The following is a 16659-nucleotide window of genomic DNA, read 5'->3' on the forward strand; positions in this document are numbered from 1 at the left end:
ATAGGGAGGAAGGGGAAGGGGAGGGTTAGCAGTATCAGGGAAAGAATGGGAAGTAAGAGCAAGTGTTGGGATATAGGAAGGATAGGGAGGAAGGTCACGGTGTCAAAGGGCACGGTGACCTTTGTTAGCTCATCGGTAGCTCAGTCAGTTTGCTGCCCAGACTTCTACCCAGAAGGCCCGGGTTCGATCCCTGGCACTCAGTGGTGTATACATATCGAGAATTTTCAATGCGTTGTTGCAGTCGCTCTAATGTGTGTGTGTGTGTGTGTGTTTGTGTGTGTGTGTGTGTCAGCGCATGAACTAACATCATCTTTCCTTCTGCCATTTCTCCCCCTCACCCCCGTTCCTCCTCCTTCCCTCCATCACACAGAACCTGCTGCGTCGCCTGCGGCAGGACGACGCCTACACGCGGGAGGTGGTGCGCCAACACGTGGCCGTCAACATGTTCCCTGCCACATCCTTCGAGAAGAACCTCGTCTACACGGTGAACGGCATGGCGGCGCCCTTCGACATCAAGAAGGCCCGGAACGACGTGCTCAAGGTGGGATGCTGTGCCTCTCCTTGGTCTTGGGTCTTCCTGCTGCTGGTGCTGGGCTTGTAGGATTGTAGTGACCCGCGTGATGGGGAAACCCTCCTAAACTCACTCAGCGAGCGGGATACCTCTTAGGCCGACTGGTTAAAGAGTGGTTTTATCATCTCACCGGTCGCGGGTTCGATACTCGGTGCCGGTAAAACCCTTTTCGGGTCTGGATTAATTTCTCGTGTGTTTCGTGACACGCAGAGGTCGTGTGGATAGGTCGTAAAGGGGAATTCAGCAGCGTTGCAGGATTATCACACGCAAGCACACAAACACACGCACGCGCACACACAAACACCCAAAACAACACACTTCTAATCACCCTTATCTTGCAGGTGAACGGCGAGCAGGTGACCAGCTCTCACCTGTGTGCCAACGGTGTGATCCACGTCATCAACAAGGCCTTCATGCCCGAGACCACCTACAGTACCTACGGTTACGGCGGCGGCTCCACGCGCAGGACCTACCAGCAGACGGTGACCTTCGCTGAGCGGTACAACGGCGTGAACCAGGAGCTCCCCGGCGTGCCCCAAGGTAGCGTTGAATCCCAGACCTCCCGAGCCACCCGCAGGAGGACGACCAAGAGGAGGCGAGGGGGTTCCTTCCAACCCTCTTTCCCCTCCTCGACTACTTCACCTCCTCCGGCCGCCGCCACCCTCACCACCCCTCCCTCGCCCACCGAACAAGACGAGGTGGATGAGACTCACCTCGAGGGCACGAGACTCGAGGCCACAGAGGACGAGGCTTCACTCAATGCCCTTAGCGGGTTTCCAGGAGGCTCAAGGACTCCCTACGACGAGCCGGGGTCCTACAACGAACCGGGTCTCCGTGACGGCCTCAGTTTGGGGCAAAGACCACGCCAAGGATCCCACTCCGACGAGGAAGGGTCCTACGTGTCCTCCTCCTATAACCCCTCCACTACCTCCTCCACCACCTCCTCCTCCACCACCACCTCCTCCACCACCACCACTGCCTCCACCACCATCCTAGGGTCCCGAGATGAGGAGGAACAGTCCTTAGATGGCCGTCGAAGGGAAGGTTCTTCCCCATCTTCCTCTTCTTCCTCCTCCTCCTCTTCCCGTCGTCGCCCTCATGACCCTGATGTAGACGGCAGCGCCTCCCCATCTTCCTCCTCTTCTTCCTCCTCCTCTTCTCGCCGTCGACCTTATGACCCCGATCTAGACGGCAGCGCCTCCCCATCTTCCTCCTCTTCCTCCTCCTCCTCTTCTAGCCGTCGACCTCATGACCCTGATGTAGACGGCAGCCCCTCCCCATCTTCCTCTTCTTCTTCCTCCTCCTCTTCCGGTCGTCGCCCTCATGACCCTGATGTAGACGGCAGCGCCTCCCCATCTTCCTCTTCTTCCTCTTCCTCTTCCTCCTCTCGTCGTCGACCTTATGACTCTGATCTAGACGGCTCCTCCTCCCCATCTTCCTCTTCTTCCTCCTCCTCTTCTTCCCGACGTCGTCCTTATGACCCCGATCTAGATGGTAGTTCCTCCCCATCTTCCTCTTCCTCTTCTTCCTCCTCCTCCTCCCGTCGCCGGCCTTATAACCCTGATGTAGATAGGAGCTCTTCCCCATCTTCCTCCTCTTCCTCTTCCCGTCGCCGCCGTCCTTATAACTCTGATGTAGATGGTAGACCCTCCCCATCATCTTCCTCCTCCACTTCTCGCCGCCGTCCCGACATCCCTGATCCAGACGGAGGCTCCTCCCGATCCTCCTCCTCTTCCACCTCTTCCCGCCGTCGTCCAAATTATCCTGCTGTTGATGGTAGTTCTTCCTCCTCCTCCTCCTCCTCCACCTTCACATCGCGTCGTTATGGTGCTGATTTAGACGCCGGCTCTTCCTCCTACAACGCCTCACTGTATCCTTCCTCCTCCTCCTCCTCCTCCTCCTCTTCCTCCTCCTCTCGTCGCCGTGATCCAGACTTGGACCGTGAGCCTTCCTCCTCCTCCTCCTCCAACTCTTTAAGCCACTCCATCACCAGGACGAGGTTTGAGGCTCCTTCAGGCTCCCTCTCCCCAATCCCTCGCGGCAGGCCCGGCGAAATCTATCCCACCCGCCAGTCTAGTCAGGCCGGGGCCACCTCCACCACCACCAGCACCATCACCACCACCCACTCCACCGACCTACGGGGAGGCGTCACTAGTCTTGAGGAACCCACTACTAATCTAAGGGAATCAGAAACTACTCTAAGGGGATCAGAAACTATTTTGAGGGGATCGGGAGGCTCATTAAGGGGATCAGAAACTACTCTAAGGGGATCAGAAACAAGGGAATCGGGAACTTCTCTCAGAGGATCAGAGACTTCTCTAAGGGAATCAGGAGGTTCTCTAAGGGGATCAGAAACCATTCTCAGGGGATCAGAGGCTAACTCACGAGGTTACGGTAATAACCTGAGGGGATCCAGCACATACGAAGGGGGCACTAGGCTGAGGACTGGCCCTGACGTAAGCGGATCCAGCACCTATGTTAGGGAGTCCAGCACCGTCAGCAGTACAGGTGGGTTCAGCAGTAGAGTTGAGGGAGCGGGAGTCTCTTCAAGGGGCTCCAGCACTGACATAAGAGGGTCGAGTACTGATATAAGGGGATCAGGCTCTGCTATAAGGGGATCAGGCACTGACTTAAGGGGGTCCAGTACCGTGGTAGGCGGGAGGAGCGGCGGCCTGGACACCCGCGCCGGGGGCAGCAGCCGCGGCCACGCCTCCTCGTCCCGGACCTACCGCTACCAGTACAGCAGCGGCGCCAGCGGCCTCGAGGGTCGCCAGGACCAGGACCTCTCCAGGCAGCCCTTCGGCCCCAGCACCTTCCCCTCCACTGTCACGCCGCCCCCGCGCCTTCCCCCGCCCGTCCTTAACAGCACAGGAACCCGCAAGGTGAGCTACGTTGGTCATTCCTACGGCCAGGACGTCGTGGGCCACAACGATCAGCTGACGCGGGTCACACGGCCCCCGCCCCTACCCTACCACCTCGGAACGGAGGGCCGCAGCGCTTACGGACAGGAGGTGACGGGTCTCCGTGCTCTTGGGGAAGGAGCTGGGAGCGTGCGGGCGCTGGAGGGGGTGGACGTGGGCGGTGAGGGCTTGGGTCAGAGCGTGTACAAATACAGCAAGACTTCCCACGTGCAGCACGTGCAGGGCCCCACCGAGGTGCTCCCCGTCACCAGCCTGCACAGCGCCAGCAGCGGCCGCAGCACCACGACCATCGGCAGCGTGCGGCGGAGTCACCGGCGCCTCAACATCACCAAGACCTCGTACACGTACTCCGTGCCGGTGCTGCACCCCCGCCTCACGCCGCCCATCCGCTCCGCCGATAACAAACTTGGTTCCTTGTCTCCCGTTTCAGCCTACGCCTTCACAGGGGACGAGGACATGTACGCTGACGGCACAGAGTTCGCCGAGGTGAAGGGCCTCGGCGTGGAGAACGTCACGAAACAGGAAGCTCGAGCGCTGCGCCGACGCTTCCGGAAAAAGCGGCACCACAAGCGGCGGGGCGGCAAGGGTCGGCGGCGGCAGGGGCCGAGGCAGGAGGAACCAGACCTCCAAGCAGACCGACGCCCCCGAGGAGTAGCCGCGGCGCCCCAGGAGGCAGCACACCGCAGGGCCTCCCCGTTCACCCTTCCGCCGTACCACCCATCCGCCCACCTACCCCCTATCGGCGCTACATGCTTGCTCCATCCAGCCCCCCGCCCCCCGCCCCGCCTCCCGCACCCACTGCCACTCCTCTGCTGTGAGAAATGAAGGGAACAGACGAACCTATTGTTAGCTGTTTACAGTGTATTAGTACCCCACAGAAGATAGACGCACATTATATTTTATACGTTGAAAGCTTTAGAGAAGTTACTATATATATTACTATATGTTATTATTATTATTATTATTATTATTATTATTATTATTATTATTATTATTATTATTATTATTATTATTATTATTATTATTATTATTATTATTATTATTATAATATTCGTCATTATTACTACGATTCTTCGGGGAGCTGCCGCCGTAGCTGCAGGAGCTCCTTCCTCCCTCGAGTCGCTGCCGCCCTCCGGTACACAGTTCGGCTGACTTACGCAGTACCTCAGTTCGCCAATGTTGTTGTCGTTGTTTACTCTGCGGACGAGAGCGAGAGTAGACGCCGTGCCCCGCCGCGGGTGTCCCCAGGGGCCGCCTCTATAATGGTGCTTTAGTTATAAGGCTGTAACGCCCTAACACCTTTTATGTTTACTCTCCATATTTATCCTAATAAAAGTTTTGGGGGAAGGTCTTCGTTTCCTCATTGACCCTTCCAATAACGACCTCAGTGTCCGAGCCTGTGGATCCTCAGACGCTCAGTGCTTGTCAGTCCCTGGTTGAATGCAGACGTGCCCCGCCCAGACTCCGTAACTGCCTTGGAAGCTGCCGCCTGATCCAGACCACCGGCTGAGCGAGTAATCCTTGTCAACAAAGGTAAGCTTACCGGAGTTTTCGTGCTAAAAATAATAAACGGGAAGAAACAAACGAAGAGAGAATCTAACGATCATGAACGTAGTATAGCATACGCTATAGCTGCGTGGCGGCTTTTTTTTTTTTTTTTTTTTTTTTTACGTTGTTGCCTATTGCGCCGGTAGGCATCTTCCCGATGGGGCCTGATGGTCGGCCCAAGGCTTCTTCCAGGTGGTTTTTGATGGTCGGCCCTGCCCGTTCTGGCGCAGGCGAGTGTTTACAGTGGCGCCATCTTGCATTGGCTCATGCTGCCCCCCGGAACTCGTTCTTGATTCGCCTGGACGGCTTCCTCTAGAGCAGTGTTTCTTAAACTTTTTTGTGCAGCGGACCCCTTTTATTAAAATTACTCATGTAGCGGACCCTTTATTATTATAATTTTCCTCTTGAGTTTGAAAGTGTTTGCAGGTCATAATATACTGAAATTACAACTGAATTATTTATTACTGGCTTATCTTCAAATCCCAATGTGACTTAGCCACTGTAAAAAGCCATCAGGATTTGGTGCTACAAAAATAGGAATTTATGACGTTTTGGCCGAAAATTTGACTGAAATCGATATTAAAAATTATCCTGCGGACCCCTTGGAACATTCCACGGACCCCTGGGGGTCCGCGGACCACACTTTAAGAAACACTGCTCTAGAGTCCGGGTTGATGGGTGGTCTTCAGGACAGCATGTGGGTAGTTTTAAGCCACTCGGCGGTGACTGAAAAATCCGAGTGGTAGCGTGGGGATTCGAGCCCGCGTCGTCCATCACGCGGTGAATGTGGGCCCAGTACGCTACCAGCTCGGCCACCGCCTGTGCTCATCTCCGTCCCGTTGGCCCGTACGCATATTCCTGAAGTCTTATGGTTCGGCATAGGGAGAGATTAGGACCAATCAGAGCGCGTGGCGAGAGCGGGGATGCTAGGGGGGGGGGGGGGTAGGCCTGGTCAGAATTGATGGGTAACTATGTCATTTTGCACATGACTTATATTTTACTCCCAAACTTACTATTTTTTAGATTTAATATTAAACAGACTATTTTATATGCAGAATTGGAAATGGAGAGAGGCTCTCTCTTCTTTCTTTATTTTTTTCTAAGCAGGAGAAGGACCTGATGGCCTCACTTTTCCTCCTCCTCCTCCTCCTCCTCCTCCATCTCCTGTGTGTGTGTGTGTGTGTGTGTGTGTGTGTGTGTGTGTGTGTGTGTGTGTTTATATATATATATATATATATATATATATATATATATATATATATATATATATATATATATATATATATATATATATATTTATAGCGAGTTGTTCCCTGCTGGCCCCATCACCCCCAACCATCCCTGTCCAAAACATTACTGAAATGGAAAATCTAGACGATAACTTTTGGGAACCCTTCATGACTAGTGCACGATAGCTATAGTGTGAGAGGGATACTCGCTCTCGCGATAAGGCCAAGAGAAAAACGGCAAATATCCCAACTTCTAGACGACAATGTGTCTAGGCTGCACTAGAAAAAATGAAGTAATAACGCGTGGAACAGTCGCATGAAACGATCGAGAAGGGCGATAGCAGCGCCTGGACACAGTAGAGGAGGGCGCCGGAAGCCCCATGCCTCATTCTGTCAAGGCGCCTCGCTCCGTGTGGACGCTCTTCCCCGCTCTGCTCAGCACGACTCCCCTCCCAGACCGGCGCCCACTTCTCCCCGTCTCACCGGGCGAGATGGGCGGCCAGGCTCCTGACGAATCCTTGGCGCCCACTGGCTGCCTTTCGTCCCAGGTGGCGCGGGTCCTTGACCCCCACCCAAACCGGCGCCCACTTCTCCCCGCCTGCGCGTGGCGGCTGTGCTCATCTCCGTCCCGTTGGCCCTTTCCTTTTAGTTTCGAGGGTTGTTAGCCCTCGCGGGCTATATGCCATTGGCTGGCCCGCCCGTACGCATATTCCTGAAGTCTTATGGTTCGGCATAGGGAGAGATTAGGACCAATCAGAGCGCGTGGCGAGAGCGGGGATGCTAGGGAGGAGGGGGGGTGGTCAGGCCTGATGAGAATTGATGGGTAACTATTTTTGCACATGACTTATATTTTACTCCCAAACTTACTATTTTTTAGATTTAATACTAAACAAACTATTTTATATGCAGAATTGGAAATGGAGAGAGGCTCTCTTCTTTTTTTATTTTTTTTCTAAGCAGGAGAAGGACCTGATGGCCTCACTTTTCCTCCTCCTCCTCCTCCTCCTCCACCTCCTGTGTGTGTGTGTGTGTGTGTGTGTGTGTGTGTGTGTGTGTGTCTATATATATATATATATATATATATATATATATATATATATATATATATATATATATATATATATATATATATATATATATATATATATATGTATATAAATGTATGTATGTATGTCTGTATGTTGTTAGCCTTTTTGTTAGCTGTTTTTTTTGTGTTTTTGATTAAGGCGCGAACTGTTATCTCACGTGAGGTCCGGTGTACCGTTGCCTGCTTTCACAAGTTGATTGTAGTAAGGTGAGATAACACAATAGCCTTTTAGTTAAGTGATGTGTGGCCGAGCGGTAGCCATTACAAGTTCACTTTAGTTCACTTTAGTTCTCTCTCTCAGGTTGATACAAATACCAAATGTATTTTAACTATATTAACAGTTGTACTACATAAGGTTTACAGTTTACGTGAGCGAGACGCACGAAATCAGAGACAGCCACACCGCTGCAGGGCGCGGGGCGGCAGAGCACCGCTCGCCTGCCCGTCACCCGTCTTCTCTCCTCTTCTCTGCGTTGTTCGCCTGTTTTATTTGCTTGTAGTTCGTCCGGAAGGGTGGGGCTTCCGGTTGATGACGGCTGATGAAAGTCATCATTTGCTGATCCTAGTGTCAGTTCATCACAGCTTCCCACGGCCAAAAGCACGACGTGTTGTTAGACATCCTGTTGTGCGACACCGACCGGGTGTCGCCACACGATACATACACATGTACATTATAATATACACATTACATCGCTCGGTTCTCTAAAAGTCGCGACCTCGCGACTCACCCGACCTTTAAAAGCAGTGTACCTACCCATGTTACAGTCGCACAATGTGTACTAGTTAAACGAGGTCCTGTTATTGCTTAAAAAAAATATATATATATACAAGTCAGAGCCCGCCTAACGATACAGCATCGGGAAATGCCAATGATAATAAAAATAATCATGGAAGTAACAAGAAATGGGCAAAGTACATACAGGGCGAGGTAAACAGGGCTAGAGTCGTGGACATGGAAGCTCAGTACTATTCCGAGAAAACAAAATAATAGCTCGAAAAATTATTTACATGATACATCCTAGTAAAATTAAATTGACTAAACTGTCATTAGGATACATGGTAATGGAGCTATTTGGAATAGTAAAAAGAAAAAGGAACAATCCTTGAAGAAGATCTGCTACACACGGAACCTTCGAGTCACACCTGGTCACAAAACTGTCGCAGAGAAACACTCATCCGTTGCGTGACAATTAATTGCCAGTGTCGTTACCCTCGGCACGCCTTCGAGACGGGTGGGGTTTACAACAATAGATAAGGTTGTGTGAAAAGAGGTAATGTTATCCGTAGAGTCTCCTAATAGTTACAATGTGATAACAAGGACAAGTCTGGAGAACCTTAGAAACATCGGCAGTCAGCACCACTAACTCCTAATACTCCGTTTTTCAGGTCTACAGTACTATAAAAGAAAATCCTGTCACTAAGTTGTGAAGTCACTGTTGTAACAAATCTCACAGAAATATATAATTCCAGCATAAATGATTAAAGTAATTCCAGCATTAATAAACATCAAATGACAAAGACAAATTTCCACCTATCCCTCGATCGTAACGAACGTGGATGACTGACATCTTTGACGCCAAAAATAATTCCCGTAACGGGTAACAGTGGTATGTCAAGTAAGGGTAAGTAAGACTTGTCTGCTTACTTCCAAAGCTTACAGATATTCACATGCTGGTTACGATAAAAGCTAGGGACAGCATCTGCTCAAGTTAAGTCTGTTAGTGTAGAGAAAAAGTCTGTTTTAAGCAGAAGCACATGAGGTTCAAGGTTAAATTGTACCTATCCCTATGTTAGTCTACACCCTCGGTTATTACGGCTCCAATTGAATTAAGAAGACTGACTGCCTTGCATCAACTCAGCAATAAAAGAAAATAGTGGGTTAGAGTGAAAAGTATTACTCAAGCACTCCCCTTCTCGCATGAAAAAGATGCAGGCAAAAGCTTAGGAACCAAACATAAATTAGTAGATGCGAGGATGCAGGTTATAGTCGTGTGGTGGAAAGATACACAAAGCAGCGTCAGGCTGAACCTCAAGCCGGCGCTAGTCTTTGGAGACGATCACTATGCACCATTCTGTGCGAAAAAAAAAGATCATAAAGCTCAAATTTCCAACCACCTATTTATCTGACTATTTCTGCCTAAACCACGGGTAAAAGAACACACCAAGGAATTTTTGATTACCGCTGGTGACACCCAAAAAGGTTTAGGTCAGAGGGTCGCGAAGGCCCCCCTCCCCGACGAACGTGTCGACGGGAAACGAAGCTTCAAAAAGGACCCAAAATTATTTTAAATGCCATAAAAGTTGGCTGATAAAACCGTGTAGGTTGCCAGTGGGGCTGTAGTCAAGGGATACTGCACTCCTTCGAAGAGGAACTTTAAGGACAATCATGTACACAAGGAACTCTATTAATAATCCAGCATTAGCTACAGAAATGGTTTCTCCATCTGTCCAGTTTCCTTGTTTAAAACACGAGATCAAATCAGTAGATAGCATATAGGCGTCCACTGGCCTGTTAAAAAGGCCACTCGTTTGCACAGTGTCCACAGCAAAATTTATACCCTTTACGAGGCTGTGTTGCCCATCTTCCCAAAATGTTTCAAGAAAAAGTGACCGAAACGCATCATAATCCTTCCGTCCAGTGAACGCGCTCCTGTTTATGAGGGCCCTGTGCCCGTTCCCGGGATTGACCTTCGAGCGGCTGAGAGATATTTAATCTCCCGGATTTGACACGAATGAAATGTCCATGACAATCTCACTTTGAAACAAGAAGTCCCTGGCCGAATAATCTGCCCCCCTTGCTACCCTGCGAAAGGCCTAACTGCTGTTGCTGTTAGTGGGTGATTAGAGGCAGAAGCCATTGTGGGATTAGTAAGGTAAGTAAATACCTCTTGGTTGCACATGCAGCGTAGGAGGAGCAAGCACCCTTTGAAGACTGCTACACTCCTTACATGAGAACAGTTACCGTTATCCTTGACGGCACTGTTCTTTATCTCTACCCACCCCTCATAGTCCTCTGGTCAGGTTTCTCTGCCATTAAAAAGAGTTACTAGTAAAATGAGGAGTAAAATGGTAAAAGAAAAAAAATATTGCTGCAAAAATAAGTAAAGTAATAATCATTCACCGCTAAGTATATGCTCACTCCTCCCCTATGCTTTTAAAATGCATAATAAAAGAGGAAAAAGAATAATGAGTGAGGCTTAGCAAGACATAACTTCTCCACTGTGCAATAAAACACACAAAAGAAAGGAGAAAAGAAAATGAATGATTATACATAAAATGCGTAACCATGTTACTCAAGAAAAATATTAAACATCCACACGCCAGAAAAATCAACAGCTGAAAAATCTAATAGATTAGATACGGCCCCACACGCCTAAACACGTGAACATAATAATAGTAATTCACCTGAAATAATGTTACAAGTGGTGTAATTACTGAAACTGTATGTAGTGTCAGCTATAATGTGTTAAAAACCTTGAAGACAGCAACTCGATGCCCCACTACTCAGCACGCTCGCGTCCTTCGCCTCGCCGGTGGCAAGGGCAGGGCGGCAGGGTGGCAGGGTCTGCCGTCCCCGTCTGGTAGCTGGGGTGGGAGAGGCGGCGGGCAGACAATATACGCCCACCAGTCACCCTCAAAGGTCCGAGTTGCCTGGCGAAGATAAGTGCGCACCTACGACGAGTTGTGTCGTAGGAAGAAACAAATGCCTGGACACCTCCAAGGAAACTTGGTTGTGTGGAGGTGCGAGGCGGGGCGCGCGGGCTGTGTGGAGGTGCGGGGCGGGGCGGGGTGTGCCCTCGGGTGCGGCTGTGTGCTGACTCGACTCACTGGGGCAGGAAAAGCCGCGCGCTGATGTCAGCGTATGCTTGCTGTGTCCGATACCGTTCACTGCCCCCACACACTGTCACTGAAGCTACGTTTGAGAGAGATATAACAATTCGGAGTAGTTCGTAACCACGCTGCACATCATTTATGTTAATAACTTTTGAGCGTTACTTTTTTTTAACGTGGTTAACAACGAGGCGGCCACCAGCCACCATGCATTTTATGTTATGTTAGATTAGAGATAACACCTATAGAACACTTCGGAGAGGTCCGTAAACAACACGACGTGTTGTTAGACATCCTGTTGTGCGACACCGACCGGGTGTCGCCACACGTACAGTCATACATACACATGTACATTATAATATACACATTACAATGTATGTATGTATGTATGTATCGTTGGCAGAGGTAATAAACAAAAGATGTGCATTCCCATATTTTGAGTTCATTGTTCTCCCTTCGCATATTAGCCATGATGTTTCACACTGAAGCAATCCAGGCACATGAACGGACTACCCTCACAGCCAGCACAAAAGGTTGACACTTTCTTTGCTCTTTTTGCTGCAATTTTCCATCCTTCGTTCAATGAGGAGCCATAATTTGAAGACGGACTGTAGAATTCACCACAAGAATCTTCATCACCAGAGCCATATTCTGGAATGACACTCTTCGCCTTCTTCGCGGTAGACAAATTGATGGGTTTCATTACCAGTAAAAAAAATACAAGTAGAATTGGTTAATTTACTGTATTGTAAGGTAAACAGTTGAACAATTGTAATAACAAATCATATACAGTAGCTTATATTCATATATATGCACAGAACAGCCATCTTGATGGCCTGCCCCAAAATGGGTAAGGCCGCAACAGATTCATAAAACATTATATTGTTGTGGCCTGCCCCCACGTGATTCAGGCTTTGTCAGGCGCAATTACGCTCCACAAGCCGCCAGCATAACACCACCTCTTATCTGTCCCGTGGCTGCTGGCAAACACCGATGGGAGTTATATAGCGGGAAACATGAGAGGTGGCGGGACGGGTTGTGTAGTGATGTGCCTATTAAGCAGCGTTGATGAGGGCGAGGATTTCCTTGTACTCCTTGGGGTACACCTTGCTGGCTTCTGTGGCTATGTATACTGCCATCTTTGTCTGATCCTTGTTGCAGACGCCAGTCTTCTGGATGCATTCTCGGACCAGCCACGGATAGATCACTGTGACAGGAAGACGGAATGATGAGTCAGATGCACAATCAACATCTCGATTATGATATTATTGAGTGCATTGTACAGGAGGAAGTTACGAGTTAGATGCACAGTTACCCTTGAATACTCGATTATTATATAACTGAGTGTGGATTGTAACAGAAGCAAGTCATATACACAATCTGTATTCAATGAAGTGAAAGGTAAAGTATAAAGTGGTGTCGATGTACGACAAGATAAAAGACTTACCTAAGATTTGTCTAGCTTTGTCATTCTGGGCGCATAGGTCACAGTTCTTTCCATAGAAGCAATTGTTCACCAAGTCCCCAAAAGTTCGGTCTTGAATTATTACATCTAACTCAGACTTGCTTGCTTTGGAAAGGCTGAGGGTCGGAATCTGATCTTCGGTATATCCTGAAGGACAGCCCACCTGCTTGGCCATGGCGCCTGCCACCATGGCCAGAGCCACAGTCATAACCGGGAGCAGAAGACGAGCCCTGTGGAAGGAGAGGTGTCGTTGTTATAGACGCAAGCGTCGCACATCTCTGTCACGGATGTGGGATCAAAATATAGAAAATGTCAGAGATTATTTATTAAGGCGAGGTTACACTGTCCGTTTTTCTCCAACCTTTGGGCGTACGAGCAACAGCGGTTGCCCGTTCTCCCAACCGGGAGCGAGTTGTCGATTGTCCGTACGGATGGAAAACGCAAAGTATAATCATACCAAGTATTTTCACGCGCAGGAGAGGCGTGGCAAAGAGGTGACGTCATGGTGCCCCGGTGGATCCGAGGCATGGAGGTAGAACTGATGGAGTCGACACGGCCCGCTAATCCCATTCATTGAGGTGAAGCCGCCCAACTGTCATTTTTAGGGCCGCGAGATGAGGGATACCCGGGTGAGAACCCACGTCCACTACCTTAGTTGCTAACTCAAGACTCCGTCTCATTCATTATGATGGTGGTGTTTTTGAGAACTGTACATTTATTGTTGCGGTAGATCTGTTTCATAAATACCTGACCTGACAACACCCGGCAGCCTGGCCGAGCCCATTAAGGGGCAGCCTGACCTGACCACACCTGACACCTGGCTGGTGTCCACAACCTTGCGGCCCAAAGAGTGACAGTTCGGCGGATTCACTTTCTAGGGCTGATGTCGACTCCACAAATTCTACCTCCATGGTCCGAGGACAAGAAAATGGAGTAATTGATAGGTGACTTGTATTTTTTGTCCACTGTACGAGTATACTACCTTTTGAGTCATTCTGTTATTTCTTTATTAATTCCAAGTATACCATTCTTACTTAACTGTGGAAAACAATTCCACGTTTGTGTTTATAAATGGATGTGCAGTCACCTGCAGCACATTTATTTGGCATCCTGGTCCACGCAGGCGCTGTGCACCCAACCCCGTCTCGTTGCAGACTGACTTGGTTCCGCGAAACGGCCCCCGCCTCTGCAGGAAGCGTGACGTCATGCGCTAGCCCGACGAGATTTTAGCGGAAAGTGACCAGACCTGTTATAATTAGATTTTGGGAAAACGGTTCGGGATACGAGCAACCGCCCGGCTGTATGTAAACAAAAAGACGTCAGTTGTGTCTGGGCGTAGAAGACGAGTAGTGGGAGGTCGCCTACCAAGAGAATCGTCAAGTGGTTTAGCAGAGCTGCTTTGTCTACAAGATAAGAGAACACGCCGTGTTGTGGGACCACACACATGAAAACTTCGCCTAAAAGAATTTAATGTGTGAATGGTTCATGATTATTGCTGCTCTTCCCTCATTGTGGTGTCTTGCTTGGGTATGAGTGGGGCTACCGTTTCCAATAGTTAATAAAAACTCTTCTGTCTCCATTCGATGAAAATTGTTCACAGCACTCTGACGAGGAATGGGTAAACACTTCTGTCCTCCCTCTTTGAAGCTCTGGTCGTACACACAACCGCCTTTTCCTTCCATTTAACTGTGGCAACAAGTCCATAACATAAGTAACAGCAGCACAAGCTGCAGCAGCCCTTAAAGTTGGAGTTGCCGGTTGCCTGTACCGCCAACACGGTTGGAGGAAAAACACTCAGTGTGACACCGCCTTTAGACTAAACTAAATCCGGCGTGAACAGGAACCGAATCGGATCAAGGTATGTGATTGTTGCTATCACTGCTCTTACCGGAATATGTGTAAGAAGATACGGCGTAACTCCCAATAAATAGCCTACCTGGTAATAACAGGAACACTCGAAATGTAGCCTACGCCGATGAGTGCTAGAGTGTATGCTGCCCTGCTCTCATTCTGAAGGTCCGGGTTCGATTCCCTACTCAGTGGTTCACATTTCGAGTCTACCCTTTTGCTCTCCACCAAGATGATGAAGTTAATCGGCTTTGGTTTATCTTGTGCAGACAGCCAACAGGTCACTTTTCACACCTCAGCTTGTCACATCTATTTGTTGATAAAAGTTATCGGAGGAAGCAAGTTAAGACAGAAGAAATCATGGAGACTAAATCGATATTAACTACAGAACTATTTGCATGGTTTTCGTAACTACATGAATAATAAAACATTACGAGAGGAGACCGTGAATGACTACGGCAACTCAACAGCATCACCAACAGTAACACAACCTGTCTACTTACATAGTTGCTGTGAGTGTTTCAAGGGAGCTCCGGAAGACTTGTGTGGCAGCCAGGGAGAGGCGAGCCCTTATATACACTCCAGGCGGCGTCCAGCGTGTCCTTGTGTGAGGAATGGGGGAGGGAGAGCTGCCAGATACTGATTTTATGCTGAATATTTAATTGTTACCTGAGCTGAGTCACTTATTGCCCATCACGTGACTTTGAGGAGGAGGAGGAGGAGGATCAGAATGACGAGGAGGAAAGGGCAGAAAAGGTAAAGGAGACTTTTCAAAGGAAGATAATGCTGAAAGATTTATTTCAAGCTTTCCAGCACAAGTCTGTCACTTTAGAATTATGTAACACACACACACACACACACATACACACACACTCCGTGGCGCAAATGGTTAGAGCGCTGCGCTGCCAGGCTTCACGATCTGACAGGACGGCGGTTCGAGCCCGCTCAGGCCAGATTCTTTCCGTTCATCATTATCATCATCATCATTTCATCGACGCCTGCTCCTAGGGGCTCCCACCAGGAGATGACCACGGCAGAAGAGCTTCCATCTTTCTCTATCCAGACACTCCCTCCTTGTCTGCTCAAAGTTTCTCAAAGATCTTTCCCCCCTCTCCCTAACGTACTCTTGCACCCTATCCCTCCATTTCACTGGAGGTCGTCCTCTAGCATTCCTTCCCTCTATCTCACTCACATACACCCTTCTGGTCATCTTACTCTCCTCCATTCGCTCCATGTGGCCAAACCACTTTAATTAAAGTATGTCGCTTCACTTCTTCCACCACTCCACAGTGCCACACTTCTTCCCTTCACCCCTGTGACACATTCCAAAACGCTCGTACACACTTTCATTACTCATTCCATCTATCTAGACCTCTGACTTTCATTCCACACACACACAAACACAGACATACTATCTCTTATCATCATCGCTGTTATTTTGTGCTGAGAATAATAAAAGAGAAGAGGTAGATACATGAGAGAGAGAGAGAAGAGAAAGCCTGTGAGAGCGAAAAGAGAGGAGGAGGAAGAGAGGAGGGAGGGAGGAAAAGGAGAGGAAGAGAAGAAGAGAGAGAGAGAGAGAGAGAGAGAGAGACTATTGATTCGGTACCAGAGAGAGAGAGAGATAAATGAGAGACGATGCTAAAGAGAAAGGAAGAAAGATAAATTATAAGGAATGACGGAGAGTTGGCTTATAGGGGAGCAAACATCAAAGACACTGCTGGCTGGTCAGCTATGCAAGGCCTCCATGGTGATGGGAAGTCTCCCTTGTGTACAGCTTCGATGATGGCAGTAGCCTCTCTCACCCCTCCATAGCAGGATGGAGTCTTTCTGTGAGAGGTAAAGTTTCAGAATTAGGCGAATATAATCTGATTAAATTAAGTACGGTGTTGACTTCTCTGTCGTTATCTGGTATATTATAGCGTTAGTTGAGAAGGCACTACTATTGGAATCGAAACAGGATCCTCGTGTATCTATACGGCCGTCCGTCAGCCTGAAGCAGCATATCACCTTCTCATTGTGGGAGACGTTTATCTCTTAGTAAGCATTTATATAAGCCAAGTTTACTGGACATTTAAAACCAGGAATGCAAAGCCGTTAATACAGGTATTATATAAGCCTAGTTGAGTGGAGCGGTTAATAGTCCGGGGGTCATATAT

General features: G+C 49.0%; 2 protein-coding genes across 3 annotated transcripts in view; one reads left to right on the forward strand and one right to left on the reverse strand.

Moving 5' to 3' along the window:
* LOC126986690 (transforming growth factor-beta-induced protein ig-h3-like) overlaps positions 1-4843 on the forward strand; it is a 99395-nt gene extending 94552 nt beyond the window's left edge. Inside the window, exons 13-15 of one of the 2 annotated variants that reach the window (XM_050843048.1) lie at positions 371-541; positions 913-1111; positions 3216-3363. In XM_050843048.1, the coding sequence (XP_050699005.1) occupies positions 371-541; positions 913-1111; positions 3216-3226 (381 nt within the window). In that variant the 3' untranslated portion in view covers positions 3227-3363. Of the gene's footprint in view, positions 1-370; positions 542-912 lie in introns of both variants that reach the window. The other variant, XM_050843047.1, reaches the window with a different exon arrangement.
* A 7072-nt stretch (positions 4844-11915) lies between these two features.
* On the reverse strand, positions 11916-15119 carry LOC126986691 (uncharacterized). Its single transcript, XM_050843049.1, has 3 exons — positions 15004-15119; positions 12635-12882; positions 11916-12394 (listed from the first exon to the last, which is right to left on the reverse strand). Coding segments are annotated over exons 1-3 (402 nt in total). The 5' UTR covers positions 15006-15119; the 3' UTR covers positions 11916-12242.
* Between the last annotated feature and the right edge of the window lie 1540 nt (positions 15120-16659).

Source organism: Eriocheir sinensis, chromosome 62, assembly GCF_024679095.1.
Source record: "Eriocheir sinensis breed Jianghai 21 chromosome 62, ASM2467909v1, whole genome shotgun sequence".
Taxonomy (NCBI): Eukaryota; Metazoa; Arthropoda; class Malacostraca; order Decapoda; family Varunidae; genus Eriocheir; species Eriocheir sinensis.